The 19,270-nt window shown below is 41.0% G+C and overlaps 1 protein-coding gene across 3 annotated transcripts in view; it reads left to right on the top strand.

The window, feature by feature from the left end:
• The window catches only part of KCTD21 (potassium channel tetramerization domain containing 21), a 12,801-nt gene extending 7,529 nt beyond the window's left edge, over positions 1-5,272 (top strand). For all 3 annotated transcript variants that reach the window (XM_070749524.1, XM_070749525.1, XM_070749526.1), the window contains exons 2-3: positions 461-546; positions 4,052-5,272. In XM_070749524.1, coding sequence (XP_070605625.1) covers positions 4,071-4,853 — 783 coding nt within the window. In that variant the 5' untranslated portion in view covers positions 461-546; positions 4,052-4,070 and the 3' untranslated portion in view covers positions 4,854-5,272. The remainder of the gene's footprint in view (positions 1-460; positions 547-4,051) is intronic.
• Positions 5,273-19,270: the final 13,998 nt, after the last annotated feature.

Raw genomic sequence — 19,270 nt, 5'->3', positions numbered from 1 at the left:
GGGTCAGTAAATATTTTCCCCGCCCTCTTTTGGACTCATGCAGTCTACAGGTCCTCTATTATTATTATTATTATTATTATTATTATTATTATTATTATTATTATTATTTGGATTTGTATGCCACCCCTCTCCGAAGACTCGGGGTGGCTCACAGCAAGTGGAACAAATCATAAATAATCCGACTAAATTTAAAATATTTGAAGATTTAAAAAACCCCATATACTAACAGACACGGACACAATGGAAGGCAGGTTGGCAGCCATTGCTTTTTCTGCAGTTCTGATTCTCCTCTGAAGTCTGTGTCGGTCCTGTATAGATAAGTAATTATAAAAAGTAACAAAAGAAGACAATAGGACAGGGATGGTAGGCACAATGGTGCGCTTATGCACGCCCCTTATAATTATATAATTATAATTATTATAATCATTATAATACTGGCTGTTCTCTCCCCCTTTCACAGGTTTTTGGAAATCCAGACGATGGCTCGATTTAAGCAGTCGGGCACAACTTTTATAAAATCCTGATTCTTTGAGAGGAGACCATTTGGTAAGACTTGTGGGAGGCTACATGTAGTGGAATCCCTTAAGAGCTGAGCTCTGTGGTGGGACGTCAGAGTAAATAAATCCACCCCTCTCCAAGTTCTTTCTTTTCTGCAAACATGTCCGCTAGCCCAGTGTTTGCCAACCTTGGCAACTTGAAGATATTTGGACTTCAACTCCCAGAATTCCCCAGCCAGCATTTGCTGGCTGGGGAATTCTGGGAGTTGAAGTCCAAATATCTTCAAGTTGCCAAGGTTGGCAAACACTGCGCTAGCCAAACTATTTTTGTTTTTCTTACAGTATTGGTCTCAGGGTTATGTGGCAGGTATTTGTTTAAATCAGGGGTCCCCAAACTTGGCAACTTTAAGATTTGTGGATTCCAACACCTAGAATTCTCCAGCTAGGCTAGGCTAGGCTGAGGCAGGGGTTGCCGCTATAGCTGCTACCGGAGCGCTGTGCCCGCAATTCCATGTCTCCGGCGTGCGAGATTTTGTCTCTGCAGACCAACTTATTCTTAGACTGCTTTTTTCTGTATTTTTTTCCCTAAAAAATCAAAGAAGACTTTGGCTCCTAGCTGTTTTTTGAACTGTCTGTGGTTTAAGTTGATAAATTTTTAACCCGGATTGAGGATTAAAGGCAATGGGGGGGGGGGGGGGAATTCCTTTAAAAAAATAGGTAGGAAGGAACAAAAGTTGTTTATTTTGTTTATTTTTTTGTTTATTTTGTCCAATACACAATGAGAGTTTTAGTGGGTATATATATAATTTTCAAATTCAGCAAAAAACATGTGACACATATATAGATAGAATTGTCGGCTATCAATAAAATTAACTGCCTTGGAAATGGCCCTGGGTTGGGCTGAGAGGCAAATAAGGAGCTGTGATGTTCCTTCAATACACCAGGGTGATTCGACACAAAAATATGTAACCCTTCCCTGGTGCAGAGCTGAAGGGATTGGATACTGTAGCCTAGAGGTTAATTCTCTGCTTTACAAGGCACAGGTTGCAGGATCAAGTCCCAGTGAGGGTATGGCTAGCTGATTAGGCCAAAATAAGGCCGAAATAGATCTATCCTAGTCTCCCTTAATTTTCAAATTCAGCAAAAAACATGTGACACACACACATACACATATATATATACCCATAGTAAAATACAGTACATGATGAAGGTTATAGAGGAGATACTCATAGTAAAATATATCTATGAAAGAATAGAAAAAAGATATAGTAATAGAACACATCAATGAAAGAATAGAAGAAGAGATATAGGAATAGAAGAAAGGTATAGGAGATATAGGAGAGCAATAGGGCAGGAAGGCACTCTAGTGCACTTGTACTCGCCCCTTACTGACCTCTTAGGAATCTGGATAGGTCAACCGTGGATAATCTAAGGGTAAAGTGTTGGGGGTTTCCACGCTTCGACAACTCGGTTACTGAAGTCATATTTTTTACAGTCAAGTTTGGAGTGGTTAATATTAAGTTTAAATCTGTTGTGTGCTCTTGTGTTGTTGTGGTTGAAGCTGAAGTAGTTGCCGACAGGCAGGACATTGCAGCGACCGATTAGGTCCCACAGAGTGGGCCTTCTCCAAGTCCCATCAACTAAACAATGTCGTTTGGTGGGCCCCAGGGGAAGAGCCTTCTCTGTGGCGGCCCCAACTCTCTGGAACCAGCTCCCCCCAGAGATTAGAACTGCCCCCACTTTCCTTGCCTTTCGTAAACTCCTCAAAACCCACCTTTGTCGTCAGGCATGGGGGAACTGAGATATCTCCCCCGGGCCTATACAATTTATGTTTGGTATGTTTGTACGTATGTCTGCTTAATAATGGGGTTTTTAAAATATTTTTAAATTGTAAATTATTAGATTTGTTATGAACTGTTTTATTGTGTTGTGAGCCGCCCCGAGTCTACGGAGAGGGGCGGCATACAAATTTAATAAATAAATTAAAAAATTAAAAAATTAAAATGATCTTGTGGGCAATACTTAGATCTTGTTTAAGGCGTCGTAGTTCTAAGCTTTCTAGGCCCAGGATTGTAAGTCTAGTCTCGTAGGGTCTTCTGTTTCGAGTGGAGGAGTGAAGGGCTCTTCTGGTGAAGTATCTTTGGACATTTTCATGGGTGTTAATGTCTGAGATGCGATACAGATGAGCTATATTCGAGGATGGGTCTGGCGAAAGTTTTGTAAGGAAGTTTGTGCCCTAGGTCAGAGAACGCCATCCCAGATCCAAAATTTGGAGCGGATGGATGTTCATCTATTTCCATATACCATAATATTATGGCACCAGTTTTATTCGGAATATAATAATGACCGCAGTTCAAGGGTACAGAACAGGATTCGATCGACCCGCCGCCTCTTAAAAGCAGAAGGGCAAAAATAGCAGCAGCCAAAATTCAATTAAAAACCTCAGTGAAACCGGAATATTTTGGACCTGCTGTCAGAAACACATGCAGTTTGTCGTCAGCTGTAAGATAACCAGGTTCGCCATCACTGCACCAGACTGAAACCAAAGCAGATTCCCTTAATATTTCTCTTGCATTTCTCTCGCATAGGAGAAAATTGCACAATTGTGTGGGGAAAAAACACACACAAAACCTCATATTTTGCCATAGGAGGAAAAAAAATCACCGCAAAAGTTGTGTGGTTTGTGACAGGGCATCTGTGGCAAGTTCTAATGATCTGATTCTTTTTCTCTTTCTTTTTCTTACTTTCTTTCCATTCTCCCCTCCCTCTCTCCTTTCTTCCTTTTTCTTTCTACTTCTTTCTCTCTTTTTCTTCCTTCCTTCCTTCCTTTATTTTTCTTTCATTCTTTCCTTCTTTTTTCTTCATTTCTTTTTTTTCCACTTTCTCTTTTTTCCTTTCTTTCTTCTTTCCTTATTTGCTTGTCTACCTTCCTTCCTTCATTTCTTTCTTTCTTTCTTTCTTTCTCGCCTGCCTTTTCCTTCTCATCCTCCCTTCCTTTTTTGTTTTCTCTTCTTCCTTCTTCCTTTCTTTTCTCTTGCTTCCTTTCTTTCCTTCCCTCCGTCCTTTTTTCCTTCTTTCTTTCTTTTTGCTTTTCTCTTTCTCTCCTCCCTTTTTCTTTTTTCTCTTTCTTTCTTTCCTTTTTCCTTTCTTTTCTTTCCTTCCTTCCTTGTTTGCTTTCCTTCCTTCATTTCTTTCTTTCTTTTTTCTCTTTCTTTCTTTCTCTCTTTCTTTTTCTTTCTTGCCTTCCTTCCTTCTCATCCTTCCTTCCTCCTTTTTCTTTCCTTCCTTCTTCCTTCCTTTATTCTTGCTTCCTTCCTTTCCTTCCCTCCCTCTCTCCTTTTCTTCCTTCTCTCTTTTCTTTTTGCTTTCTTTTCTTTCTCTCCTCCCTTTTTCTTTTTTCCCCTTTCTTTTTTCTCTTTCCTTTCTTTCCTTCCTTGTTTGCTTTCCTTCCTTCCTTCTTTCTTTTTCTTGCTTTCTTTCCTTTCTCCCCTCCTTATCGCGTTTCTTTTCCTCTTTCTTTCCCTTCTCTCCTCCCTCCCTCCTCTCCCTCTCAGGTCCGCTTCGTTCCCAGCCATGTCGGAACCCATAACGCTGAACGTCGGCGGGAAATTATACACGACCTCCCTCTCCACTCTGACCAGCTTTCCGGACTCCATGCTGGGCGCCATGTTCAGCGGGAAGATGCCCACCAAAAGGGACAGCCAAGGCCACTGCTTCATTGACCGAGATGGCAAAGTTTTCCGCTACATCCTCAACTTCTTGAGAACGTCTCACCTGGACCTCCCCGAGGACTTCCAAGAAATGGGCCTGCTCCGGAGAGAGGCGGACTTCTACCAGGTCCAACCGCTCATCGAGGCTCTGCTGGAGAAAGAGGTGGAGCTCTCCAAAGCCGAGAAGAACGCCATGCTCAACATCACTTTGGATCAGAGGACGCAAACGGTTCATTTCACCGTCCGGGAAGCTCCTCAGATCTACAGTTTGTCCTCTTCCAACATGGAAGTCTTCAGCGCCCACGTCTTCAGCACCTCCAGCCTGTTCCTCAAACTCCTGGGCTCCAAACTTTGCTACTCTTTCAACGGCAACCTGGCCTCCGTCTCTACGTATTTGGAAGACCCCTACCATGTCACCTTGGATTGGGTGGCCAGCGTGGAAGGACTCCCCGAAGAAGAATACACCAGGCAGAACTTAAAGCGGTTGTGGGTCCTTCCCGGCAAGAAACAAATCAACAGTTTCCAGGTCTTTGTGGAGGAAGTGCTGAAAATTGCCATGAGCGACGGGTTTTGCGTGGACTCCACTCACCCGCACACGACGAATCTCATGAATAATAAGATTATTCGGCTGATTCGCTACAGATAAACCATAGAGCCAGAAGTGGGCGGCTAAGGTGGAACGGTGACGTGTGCTCGTCCCCGTGGCTCTGAGTGCTAGCGGAGTCCAGCTCAATTAATAATAATAATAATAATAATAATAATTTATTGGATTTGTATGCCGCCCCTCTCCGCAGACTCGGGGCGGCTAACAACAATAATAAACACAAAATGTGACAATCCAATAATAAAAACAACTAAAAACCCCTATTATAAAACCAAACATACACACAAACATACCATGCATAACTTGTAATGGCCTAGGAGGAAGAGCTATCTCAACTCCCCCATGCCTGGCAGTATAAATGAGTCTTGAGTAGTTTACGAAAGACAGGGAGGGTGGGGGCAGTTCTAATCTCCGGGGGGAGTTGGTTCCAGAGGGCCGGGGCCGCCACAGAGAAGGCTCTTCCCCTGGGGCCTGCCAAACGACATTGAACACGGGTGCACCTGCGTGTCCGCACTCGATTTCGCTACCTGCCCAGGTGCAGTAGCAGAATAGCGCTGGACTCCGCTAGCACTCAAAGCCACGGGGACGAGCACACGTCACCGCTCTACCTTAGCAGCCCACTTCCGAATAGAGCCGGTTTTCTATTAACGACGCAATGTTGTGTCGTGTCATGTCGCAAGCCCGGAGATGGCTTTGCAAACCATAGGCTAATCCAAACCTTGTTTCTAGTGTTTTTGGCTTTTCTTTTTTTTACTGACTAACCCAGATTTGCTAAAACTAGAAACAGAAATGGGATGGATTTATATGTTGGAATTGCGTTGGCCTCTTGCTCCGTAAAAAAATTCATCATTCACCTTGAATTTTGAACCTTTAGGGAACTCACTTATAGGTGGTCTTCAATTTATAACCATTTCGTGTTATAGGTGCTCAGCTTATAATAGTTCGTGTTAATGACCGTTTCAAAGATTACAGTCCTTTAAAAAAAAATTTAATTAAATTTTTATTACAACAAATAAACAAACAAAAAATCTTAAAGAAAAAGTGCCCAACACCAATAAACCCCACCACCATTTAGGGGGTTAAATTCTTTACAATAAATTTCAATTTCTTCCTTGGCTCCGGTTTTCATTTCTTTACATACAGAAAGAGATTGGAATTTATTTTTCACATTGTCGTCATAAATTCTACTTAAGATATAATTTTTCACCTTATTCCATCGTGCCATCAGCTTCTCCAATTTATTTTCATCACAGTTATTTAATCTTATTTCCATAATTCCGAAGTGGATGTGGTCCACCATGTACCAGTGCCAATTCTGGATTGTCCATTTATTGCTATCTTTCCACCCTAACACCACTACTGCTTGAGCGCTTTCCAAAGCTGCTGTTTTGATTCCTTTAAAGTCTCGTAATTCCCCATATTTAACTAGTATTCCTACTTCTTTTGTAATTATCCAATTAATGTTTAGCATATTATTTATTTCATTCTGTACTTCCTTCCACGAAAGATTACAGAGTCCTTTTATTTTATTTATTTTATTTACTTGGATTTCAAGGCTGCCCTTCTCCAAAGGGACTCGGGGCGACCTAGAAGGCCTTTTGCGACCTTCTGACAAAGTCAGAAGCCAGATGCGTCGAATGACAGGATCACTAATTTAAGAATTCCGGTGATTCCCTTAATTGAAATGGTGAGAAAAGTCTAACATTTTTCACTCGGCAACGTCAGTTGTGGTTGTAAATTGAAGACCATCTGTAATATAAATATTATATCTTTATATCTTTATATACAGTGGTACCTCTACTTAAGAACGCCTCTACTTAAGAACTTTTCTAGATAAGAACCGGGTGTTCAAGATTTTTTTGCCTCTTCTCAAGAACCATTTTCTACTTAATAACCAGAGCCCGGAAAATTTTCCCAGGAAATTTGAGAGCGGCACAAAGGCCCGGCCAGTTTCTTGCCATTCCCCCTTTAATCCCGGCCATCTCGGGCTTTTCTGGGCTGCCAGAGGAGCCTTTCGGTAGTGTTTAAGGAGGCTTTGACCGTCCAGAGCAAACGAAGCATTTTCCTTTCTCAGGGCACTTGGAGAGGGAATAAACCTCTGCCAGCACCGAGAAAAGAAACACTCTGTTCGCTCTGGGCAGTGACTGTCCTCCTCTTCTTCTTCTTCCTCCTCCAACCCAAATTCTGAGCTTTTATTTCTTTCCTAATGGGTTTGCATGCATTATTTGCTTTTACATTGATTCCTATGGGAAAAATTGCTTCTTACAAACTTTTCTACTTAATAACCTGGTCACGGAACGAATTAAGTTCTTAAGTAGAGGTGCCACTGTATTATATGTTATATCTTTGTACCCCACCAATATGCACTTGACAAAACAAATAAACAAAAATAAATAAATAAAATAAATTTCAAACGGTCAACTAAGCAGAGATCAAGGAATATCTTTAGGATTTTTTAAATACTTTGTACTTTATGATGAGCCGCAGTGGCGCAGTGGTTAGAGCGTAGGACTGCAGGCTATTTCTGCTGACTGCCGACAGCCTGCAATTTGGCAGTTCGAATCTCACCAGGTTGACTCAGCCTTCTGTCCTTCCAAGATGGGTAAAATGAGGACCCAGATTGTTGGGGGAAATAGGGTGTCTCTGTAAACCACTTAGAGAATGCTGTAAAGCACTGTGAAGCAATATGTACTATTGCTATTAAAAGTGAAGGAACAGCGTGGAGGCAGAAAGGTCATCCCACGCTAAGTGTTTTATAAAAAATCTCCAATGATAATTGGTTCTAGGGACCACTTGAAATACTCCTGATAAGATTGGAACAGTCTGTTTTGAATTCAAAATAGTTTGTATGAGCTCATTCTGTCCAAATGTCACCTTTGTTCACATCCATGTGGAAAAACAGGAATTTGGACACCAAGGAGAGACAAGGAAAGAATTTATTGTATTTTTAATTATAACTTTTGTCTGAAGCTGGAATAAAACTGTCCGTTCCTACTCTGGGGAAGATACATATGTATGTATGTATGTATGTATGTATGTATGTATGTATGCATGTGTATATGTGCGTGTATGTATGTATCCCTATATGTATACATATGCATATACATATACATATATATAAATATGTGGTTATATATTTTTGCTGATAAGTGAAAAGGAGGAAGCCTAGTATAGATCTATTTCAGCTACACATACCCTTACTTGAATTTGAACCTGTAGCATGCTGCATGCAAGGCGGGATATTAACAACAGAATATAACTCCAAGTAAATCAAACTTCTTGAAATTAAACTGTCCACTTAGGAAGCAACACTGATTGACAATAAATTTCACACATTCAACTTTGTACAGAACAAAGTATTCAATGAGAATATTTCATTCATTCAGATGTAGGATGTGTTGAGTTCGAGTCCCAGTGAGGGTATGACTAGCTGATGAGGCCAAAATAAGGCCGAAATAGATCTATCCTAGTCTCCCTTAGATGACGAGTGGGACCTCGTCGAAACGTCGCCAGAAATCTCTGAAACCTACATGGAAAGAAACCCGATTATCAACAAAAATATGCTACACACACATATGCTACACAATATAGTTTGTCGGCTATGAATAAATTAATTAACTGCCTTGGAAATGGCTATGGGTTGGGCCGGGAGGCAAAAAGGAAGCTCTGATGCTCCTTCAATATACCAGGATGATTCAACAGGAAAGAAACATATAATCCTTCTCTGGTACAAAGCCGAAGGGATGAGATTCTGTAGCCTGGAGGTTAACTCTCTGCCTTACAAGGCAAAGGCTGCAAGTTCAAATCCCAGTGAAGGATATGGCTAGCTGATGAGGCCACTACCTTCACAATGGCAATGATTCGCTTAGCGACCATGGCAAGAAAGGTCCTAAAATGGGGCAAAACTCACTTAACAGTTTAGCAAAATTTTGAGGTTGCATGTCGAGGACTACCTGTGTAATAATGTTTTTACTCAAAATCAGTGTAAAATTTACCTAGAGACATTGGAAAAACTTTCACCTTATTTTAAGTTTGTTGTCTCAGTTTTCCCATTGGAAAGGGAGACGGGAACAGCCTTAGCTTAAGAGAATAGACCTTTTCGGAGAATAAGTACTATGTTTTTTTAAAATAAAAATGACATGAATAGAGCAGGGCATGATAACCACTGATGTTGATCCCTTCTCATTTATAGAATAGATACTTCTTGACTTGCTTCCTTTATTGACCATTCAAAGTTATAACAGCGCTGGAAAAAATGACTTATGACTGTTTTATGACAGTCGCAGTGTCCTGGGGTCACATGATCCCCTTTTGTGACTGTCTGACAAGCAAACTCCATGGGGAAAGCCAAATTCACTTAACAACCATCTTGTTAACTTAATCACCACAGTGATTCACTTAACAACGGTGGCCAGAAAGGTAAAATGGAGCAAAAAATCTGTCTCGTTTAACATCAGAAATTCTGGGCTACGTTGTCATAAGTTGAGGACTACCTGTATAGAGCAACATATATTTTTTAGGATTTAGAGGCAAATGGCTGCTTATCCCTATCAGAAATTAAGACATAAGGCCAGAGTAGATCGGACTCTCGCCAATCTGTTTGAAGGCTAAAATGTTGGTTTTGTTGCAGGACAACTCACTTTCCTGGTAATTGGCCCAAACTCATCAAGCTGCCTTTTATGCCTTAGAACTTAGACTAGAACTCACCGTCTCCTGGTGATTGGCCCAAAGTCACCCAATGAGCTTTCGTGCTTATGGCAAAACTAAAACTCACCATCTCCTAGCGATTGGCCCAGTTACCCAACTGGCTTTCGTGCCTACGATGATAATACTCTGTACATAATAGTTTGGGTTTAGCAATATATAAACAAGCTAACAATGAATGCTTGTATGTATTGAAGCACTATAGCTTTAAGAGTTAAGTGTTGGAGATTGCCACTAGAGGGAGCCAGAAGCGTGATTCTTTTATTTGTTTTGCTGATTCATTGTGACTGCTGTAGTAAGAACTGTGTGTTTTATGATAGTTTATGTATTTGTAAGCTGTACAAGTAAGGCTTATAGTATTTTAATGTATTGTGACTTAACTGATTTGACTGTATATAACTGGACTGTTTAACTTGACTACAATTTTTGCTGAAGTAAATACAATTTTATACACTTTTAATGTATCTGGTTTGTATGACTGAACCATTATTCATATCTACTGACTATCTACTATTCCACATTTCCCTTGCGCATGTTCATCATTCATAAGTCAGGGGACCAGAACTGAGTCACCCAGCCAGTTTCCATGCCTAACTAAAACTCACTGCCCCCCAATTTCTAGCCTGCTGCCTTTACTGCTTCAATAAATAAACAGGTTTTCCCAGACTAGTTATTACTCTTGGAAATTTCATTACGGCTGCAGAATTTCCACATTCTAAGTGGTGATTTTCCATGTTGCAAGGTTGCTTTTTTTTTTTTAACAAGGTGAAGGGTAAAGATGCCCTCAGGTTGAGCTTGGTGCCCGATGAGAACACCTGGAGTTTTCCAGTGTTGTGGAATTGCCTGATTTTTCCCAGAGAAGTTTTCTTCCAGGGTCTACGAAACATAGAAGACTGACGGCAGAAAAAGACCTCATGGTCCATCTAGTCTGCCCTTATACTATTTCCTGTGTTTTATCTTAGGATGGATATGTTTTTCCCAGGCATGTTTAAATTCAGTTACTGTGGATTTACCAACCACGTCTGCTGGAAGTTTGTTCCAAGGATCTACTACTCTTTCAGTGAAATAATATTTCCTCATGTTGCTTTTGATCTTTCCCCCAACTAACTTCAGATTGTGCCCCCTTGTTCTTGTGTTCACTTTCCTATTAAAAACACTTCCCTCCTGGACCTTATTTAACCCTTTAACATATTTAAATGTTTCGATCATGTCCCCCCTTTTCCTTCTGTCCTCCAGACTATACGGATTGAGTTCATTAAGTCTTTCCTGATACGTTTTATGCTTAAGACCTTCCACCATTCTGGTAGCCTTTCTTTGGACCCGTTCAATTTTGTCAATATCTTTTTGTAGGTGAAGTCTCCAGAACTGAACACAGTATTCCAAATGTGGTCTCACTAGCACTCTATATAAGGGGATCACAATCTCCCTCTTCCTGCTTGTTATACCTCTAGCTATGCAGCCAAGCATCCTACTTGCTTTCCCTATCGCCTGACTACACTGCTCACCCATTTTGAGACTGTCAGAAATCACTACCCCTAAATCCTTCTCTTCTGAAGTTTTTGCTAACACAGAACTACCAATGCAATACTCAGATTGAGGATTCCTTTTCCCCAAGCGCATTATTTTACATTTGGAAACATTAAACTGCACTTTCCATTGCTTTGACCATTTATCTAGTAAAGTTAGAAGAACGCTGAAATTCCCAGGGCTTAGCTACTGAGAGGTGCTAATTCTTACAAGGGACTCCTCGAGTTACGCCAATTGAGCCCCACATTTCTGATGGGAAGCGAGACAGGCATTGAGTTTCCCATTTTATGACCTTTCTTGCCACCGTTAAGTGAATCACAACCATTAAGTTAGCAACATGGCTGTTAAGTGAAGTTGGCTTCCCTATTGCTTTTATTTATTTATTTATTGGACTTATATGCCACCCTTCTCCGAAGATTCAGAGCGGCTCACAACATAATAACAGAGTTGGAAGGGACCTTGGAGGTCTTCTAGTCCAACCCCCTGCTTAGGCAGGAGACTCTACACTACTTCAGACAGATGGTTATCCAACATCTTAAAAACTTCCAGTGTTGGGAGCATTCAAAATTTCTGGAGGCAAGCTGTTCCACTGACTAATTGTTCTGTCAGGAAATGCCTCCTTAGTTCTAAGTTCCTTCTCTCCTTGTTTAGTTTCCACCCATTGCTTCTTGTTCTACACTCAGGGGAAAAAACCCTTGTTTTTGGTTTATTAAAACAATTCTAAGCCCAATTATAAAACTGATCCAAAAATCCATGTTTTAAAATCATACCACTCCATTCATGTCACAATCATTCTGACGGCGGAGCAAGATGTTAGAGCTCAACTTTGCTCGTCAGATGATTACAAAAAGGGGTCATGTGACCTGGGACTCTGCAACGGTCATAAATCCAAGTCAGTTGCCAAGCATGGGCATGCTGCGACAGCACACAGTAAATAAGTCTTCTTCTTGTGTGATTTCTTCCCCTTTCCATTTTTGTGCAAACATTATTCTAACCGCCGTTAGGATATGTATTATCAAATTTCTGTTGTATAGTTTTTGGACAATATACCTAATAAGAAAAATTCTGGGGCCTTTTTTATTTCACATTTTGTAATTTATTTTAATAATAAAAGAATAAAAGTCTAATTTAAAAAATTGACAAAAGATGGACAAAATTGACAAAAAAACTACACATGGAGGGGAGGATTTTATCTGAGTCCATTAACCATCATTAATCACCTCCAGAATGACAACACCCCTATATAATGCTGGGCATAGCCACTGGGCACATAACCTGTTGGGCAGTTTTGCGCGCTCGGAAGTTAACCCACCAGGTAGCTAGTTAACCATTATATCTAACTGAAGTCTTCAATGAAACACAGCAGCAAATATATTTACTTCTCTTTATCAAACTGCTTCTCTAAATAAAGTATCATACAATACTTTCTTATAGCTCTTATAATATCCACCACTGCAACTACTAAGCACTAACCACTAAACTACAAACCACTCTATATTATAAAAAGCCACTCTCTGTAACAAACCACACCCCTGCAAGGGTGTTCCTCCTTATATAGGATACAGCCAATCAGGTTGCAGCACAATTAGCAAACCCATGATTACATGCTGATTATTGCTTACATCAGCCTCTCCCATGGTTACAACCCATTTACTTGCATTGTGATATTTACTTTCAGAACTAAACCATGTTAGAAATAAGTTAACAAAAAAACGATGGCTTTTCAAATTCTGGATTTCTGGCTAGCTGGGCACATTTTCAATCCAACCACTAGAGGGCAGCATGCTACCACTTTTATTTTATTAAGAGTTCCATGATTTCATCAGGGGGGATGGTTGTTGTATCATAGTCGCTGATAATGTTGCAAACCTTAGCGATATCAGGTTTTTTTAGAAGTCTGACGGCAGAAAAAGACCTCATGGTCCATCTAGTCTGCCCTTATACTATTTCCTGTGTTTTATCTTAGGATGGATATGTTTTTCCCAGGCATGTTTAAATTCAGTTACTGTGGATTTACCAACCACGTCTGCTGGAAGTTTGTTCCAAGGATCTACTACTCTTTCAGTGAAATAATATTTCCTCATGTTGCTTTTGATCTTTCCCCCAACTAACTTCAGATTGTGCCCCCTTGTTCTTGTGTTCACTTTCCTATTAAAAACACTTCCCTCCTGGACCTTATTTAACCCTTTAACATATTTAAATGTTTCGATCATGTCCCCCCTTTTCCTTCTGTCCTCCAGACTATACGGATTGAGTTCATTAAGTCTTTCCTGATACGTTTTATGCTTAAGACCTTCCACCATTCTGGTAGCCTTTCTTTGGACCCGTTCAATTTTGTCAATATCTTTTTGTAGGTGAAGTCTCCAGAACTGAACACAGTATTCCAAATGTGGTCTCACCAGCGCTCTATATAAGGGGATCACAATCTCCCTCTTCCTGCTTGTTATACCTCTAGCTATGCAGCCAAGCATCCTACTTGCTTTCCCTACCGCCTGACTGCACTGTTCACCCATTTTGAGACTGTCAGAAATCACTACCCCTAAATCCTTCTCTTCTGAAGTTTTTGCTAACACAGAACTGCCAATACAATAGTGTCCTCTAAACTAAATAAATTAGCGTTAGGTCGCTTTTTGTTCACGTTCAGTGGCGTCTTTGATGAGTAGGAGGATATTATTTGCCTGGTTGTTGGATAGTTATGGTAGTAGTTGTTGAATTAGGATAGGGTTTTGACCTGTTGAGTATTCACTTTTCTGTGCTGCATTCTTTTTTTTTTGCCAAAATATGTTAAATGTGCTTCTAAACGTCCTTCTATTGAGTCCATGAATGCTAGTTGCATTCCTATGGTTTCAACCCTATCAGACGGGACAGTTGTCCACTTTGGGTAAACACGATAGACAGAAATAAGGAAATGAGTTTGATGTTTGTAAGAAATTGGCTACAGTTTTGCTCATTCCTAAGCAGGTGTGGTGAACGCGGTTGTTACACAGGCAGCATTTCACAAATTCCTCATTTTCATTGATAGTTCCATTACATTTTAAGCAGGTGCAGGAGTCGTTTGGGTCATTGCTGGTTGACGGTTTGGTTTCCACAGAGCCCACCATTTTCCACTTCTTGATGAGAGTTTGAACACTGGTGATTGGCATTCTCAATTCCTTGGATATCTTTTTACACCCCTTTCCTGTTTTGTACAGTTCAAGTACCTTTTCCCGCAGGTCCTGTGGCGATTCTTTTGCTGTCTCCATGACTCAGAATCCAGACACGTCAGCACTGGATGAAGGATGCAAGGGTCAGGTGGCCAGAAACCTATTGGCCTTTTATATACACCTAGTGATGCAAAGAGATTACAAGTAAGGATGGTTACTTTCAATAGCCACTCACACCCCTTTGGGTCAACCTGCGTGCATTTTATCACGCCAACAGCACCAGGGGTATACAGGGTGCGTTCCAAAAGTAATGCAATTTTTTAAAAAAAAAAAAATAACTTATGGAACAGATTTGCACAAACACTTAAAATACCTCAAAGTACTGTCCTTGGGCCTCTACACATTTTTTCCAGCGACTCTGCCATGACCGGTATGCGTCCTGGAAGGCGTCTTCGGGGACCTCTCGCAAGGTCTTCGTCACAGCTGATTGGATCTCTTCTATGGACGAAAAACAGGTTCCTTTCAGGGCTGCCTTAATCCGAGGGAACAAAAAGAAGTCTGCTGGAGTGACGTCAGGACTATAGGGGGGGTGGGGCAACGTTGGCACCTGGTGTTTGGCCAGGAACTCGCGGACTCGTAGCGCGTTGTGGCAAGGCGCGTTGTTGTGATGCAGTTGCCAGGTAGCGGAGATGTCTTTTCTCGTCCCGGTGACCCTTTTTCGGAGTCTTTCCAGCACATCCACGTAGTAGGCAGCGTTAACTATCTGTCCTTCTGGAACAAACTCCTTATGGACCACTCCTTTACTGTCAAAAAAGACAATGAGCATTGTTTTCACTTTTGATTTGCTCATTCTTGCCATTTTGGGCTTGGGGGACTGGTCGGTGTGCCACTCAGAGCTTTGGCGTTTTGTTTCTGGGTCATATTCAAAAACCCAGGTTTCATCGCCAGTGATGACGTTGTCCAAATAATCAGGTTCAATTTCTATACGTTGCAAAAGTTCACTTGAAATTTCCGCTCGGTTGGTCTTTTGGTCATCTGACAACACCTTGGGCACGAGCTTGGCACACACTTTCCTCATGGCTAAATCTTCAGTAACAATGCGAAAAACAACAGTAGACGACAAGTTCAGTTCATTGGCAACCATCTTGATACTCAATCGACGGTCAGAGTCCAACAATTGTCGAACACGAGCCACATTGTTGTCGGTTTTGCTGGTTAACGGCCGCCCAGAGCGTTGTTCATCGTGAACCTCTTCCCGACCCTCCTTAAAGGCCTTTAACCACCTCGAAACTTGTGAGTAGGACAAAGCAGAATCCCCATAAGCTTCACGAATCATTTTGTTAGTCTCCTCAAGAGATTTTTCCAGTTTAGCACAAAACTTAATTGCGTAACGTTGCTCGATCGTCGATTCCATTTTTTTCGTCACACGGTCGACGTGCAGAGGTTACAACAACTGATGTCCTGCCGCTTCCACAGCTTGGAGAGCACTGAGACCGGTTTCGCGGCAAAGCTTAGGTCCCACCCACCTACTCCAAGTGCTTCGGTCCCACTCCGACTAATAGGAGCAGCGCGGGAAATTCATTTACATTATTTTTGGAACGCACCTTATATAAAACTTATGAGTATAACTGTGTTAATCTAGTAAGCAATCAGTTAAACAAATAGACAATCAATTATACTAATGTAATCAATCACAACTGATCAGTTACATAACAGGCTCTGGCTGGACTCAGATGGAGAAAAAACAGGCTTTGACGTAGGAAACAGACTCTCCCCACTCTCAAAATTTCTGTTCAATTTCCACTCCGTTCAGGGAATCTTCGTTCTACTCCGCCATTATGTTCAGGAATCTGTAACATTGCAAAAAAAAATTATTAAGAGTTGTTCACGAGAAGAGTCCTCCACTCCTCTACTCACAACAGAATACTTTATGCCAGTGTTCTGACCTAGGCTTCCTGATAAATAATAAAGCACAGAGTCCCCAAAACCTCTTTATTTTAATGGCTGTGAATTACGTTCATTCCCAGCTGTAATAAGTCCCAAACAATGTTAATGAGAGCGATAGAAGTCTCTTTTGAAAGAAGGCTGCTATCACCAATATTTATCTCTTAACACATTGCCAAATCTAATAAATAATAATTGGTAAGGACTTTGCAAGGCCAAACAGAAACACAGAGTCAGAACTGAAATAGCAATAGCATTTAGAATTGTATACTGCTTCACAGTGCTTAACAGCCCTCTCTAAGCGGTTTACAGAGAGTAAGCATATTGCCCCCAACAATCTGGGTCCTCATTTTACCGACCTTGGAAGGATGGAAGGTTGAGTCAACTTTGAGCCTACTGAGATTTGATCTGCCGAACTGCTGGCAGCCAGTGATCAGCAGACGTAGCTTACAGTACTGTACTCTAATCACTGCACCACCAAGGCTCTGATCAGAAGTGAACCAAGTTGCTCCCTGCAACAAGCACATCCATTTGCTCCATTTTTATATCCTATGGGAGGGGACAATTGTCTCCAAGAATTACTCTCGAGTAGCTCTTTCCCTTCCTAACTGTTCTTGCCCTCTGGCAGTTTTGCGCATGTGCGCAACTGGAAACAGGGTCTCCCTGTTCTTCTGCCTTGGTCATGTTAGCCTCTGGAGGCTCTGGAGCCAGCACAGGCCTCCCAGATAATAATAATAATAATAATAATAATAATAATAATAATAATAATAATTTATTAGATTTATATGCTGCCCTTCTCCGTAGACTCGGAGCAGCCAGGGCTAGATTTCTGCCTCTGGCACACAGCCTTCTCCAGCCTCCAGGACTGGCCCATGTACCTTCCCAGCCTCCTCACTGCCGGACTCTGCTGGCAGCTCCGCAGGCCACTGGTGGACCACAACATCCATCAGGCTTAAAATTTTGGCCTTAGACAACTTATAACTTTGCTGTCTTTGATCCGACCTAAATGTACTACATAAAATTAGCTGCTACAATGTCCTACCTCTCAATGACTACTTCAGCTTCAACCACAGCAATACAGGTGCACACAACAGAAGCAAACCTATGGTAAACCACTCCAAACTTGATTGCCAAAAATACAACTTGAGCAACAGAGTGATCAATGCTTGGAATACATTGTTTTCTGTAACACACATAGATGATATATTATACCTTTTCTGTGTGCATTATTGCCCTTTGGATTTGTAATTGTAATATATACCCTGTTTCCCCCAAAATAAGACATCCCCTGATAATCAGCCCAATCAGGCTTTGGAGTTCATGGCAATAAAACCAAGTGCTTATTTCAGGTTTTTTAAAAAAAGACATGATCTTATTTTTGGGGAAACATGGTAAATATTGTGCCATTGTAGTTGTGACACAAACATGCCATGTTGGTTGTATTTCCTGCGACAACTGGTGTTTATTAAAACGTATTTAAACTGTGTTCATTAAAATTGGGAGAACAAAGGAAGACACAAGGAAGACATATGACTAATTGGGGAAGCCTTTTATCCTTTTGCAGGAAATACACAAACCTCACTAAAAAGCTGAGGATGGGAGATTTAACCTACTAAATCTTGAGTAAGGGGCGAGTACAAGTGCACTAGAGTGCCTTCCTTCCCCTGTCCTATTGCTCTCCTATATCTCCTATACCTTTCTTCTATTCCTATGTCTCTTCTTCTATTCTTTCATTGATATGTTCTATTACTATATCTTCTTTTCTATTCTTTCTTAGATATATTTTACTATGAGTATCTCCTCTATAACCTTCATCAGGTATTTTACTATGTGTGTGTATATATACTGTATACCCACTAAAACCCTCATTGTGTATTGGACAAAATAAATAAATAAAAAAAAAAATCTATAAAAAGGAGGCCACACTTTCTCGTAACTGTGGCACTTCTTTGCATTTTCTTCTTGTATGTGTTTGGAATGGGTGACCATCCTGCCTTTAGCCTTGATCAAGATTAAACGCTGATTCTCTTCGCATCCTGGACATAAACTGTTCCAACTCCCACCCTCAAAACGTCACTATAGAGCACTGCACACCAAGACAACTAGGACACAATTTTCCCCCTCATGTGATCACTGCTACAAAAATAATTCCCTCAAAACTGTCAAACTATTTACAGTGTACTACCTCTGCACTACTGTTAGTCTTCTCATTGTTCCCATCACCCATCTCCTCCAACTAATGAATGTAACTTTGTTGCTTGTATCCTTATGGTTTATATTAATATTGTTTCCTGATTGCTTATTTGTACCCTATGACAATCATTGTTTTACCTCATGATTCTTGATGAATGTATCTGATGAATGTAGACTGAGAGCATGTGCATCAAAGACAAATCCCCTGTGTGTCCAATCACACTTGGCCAATAAAGAATTCTATTATATCCTATTCTATTTGTACATATACTGTACAGTATTATGTTGTGCTCTACAGATTTCATTCCCATCCCATAGTCTATTCCACATTATATTCTACATTCCATTCTAGATTCTGTTTTGTTCTATCCTCTATTCTATTCTTTCTCAAGCCTCCGTTTAAGTTTCATTTTTGGCTTTTATGAGCTTAAACGTCTTATCAAACCTTACCTCAGGATCTGTCATTTCGCTCACCGCTCTTCCTCGGCGTTTCGTCTCCGGCCGAGCTTTGCCGGTTAAAAGATGGCATTTTTTTGAGTCGAAAAGATGGCGGTAGCCAGAGCGGATCTCCTCAGGTAACCCGGAGAAGCTCCGCCGCTGGCAAGGGCCGGAAGCCGCCGTTAAAAAGCGTCACGAATGTTTTTTTTTCCTTCCCCGCGAAACATTCAAAAAATGGCGCCAGGCGAGCAGCGTCTTTCCTGACGACCACCGGAAGTTCCTTCAGGACCGGAAGTTCCTTCAGGCCTGGTATTTTGCAGTAGGTCAGATTTCCACTCAAAATATTTTCTTAAAAAATATAAGGAGGCAGGCCCGTCAGTAACAGATTTATTGAAAACGCAATTAGATACAAGATATTCTATTCCAGCAACGATGGTTTTCTTCACCGTTTTTTGGCTCCACTTTTTTTAAAGAGGCGTGGACTTCAACTCCCAGAATTCCATGCTATGT

This window comes from Erythrolamprus reginae, chromosome 4 (genome assembly GCF_031021105.1).
Source record: "Erythrolamprus reginae isolate rEryReg1 chromosome 4, rEryReg1.hap1, whole genome shotgun sequence".
NCBI classification, from domain to species: domain Eukaryota; kingdom Metazoa; phylum Chordata; class Lepidosauria; order Squamata; family Dipsadidae; genus Erythrolamprus; species Erythrolamprus reginae.
The sequence above is the reverse complement of the archived record's forward strand: the minus strand, read 5'-3'. Positions and strand labels throughout refer to the sequence as shown.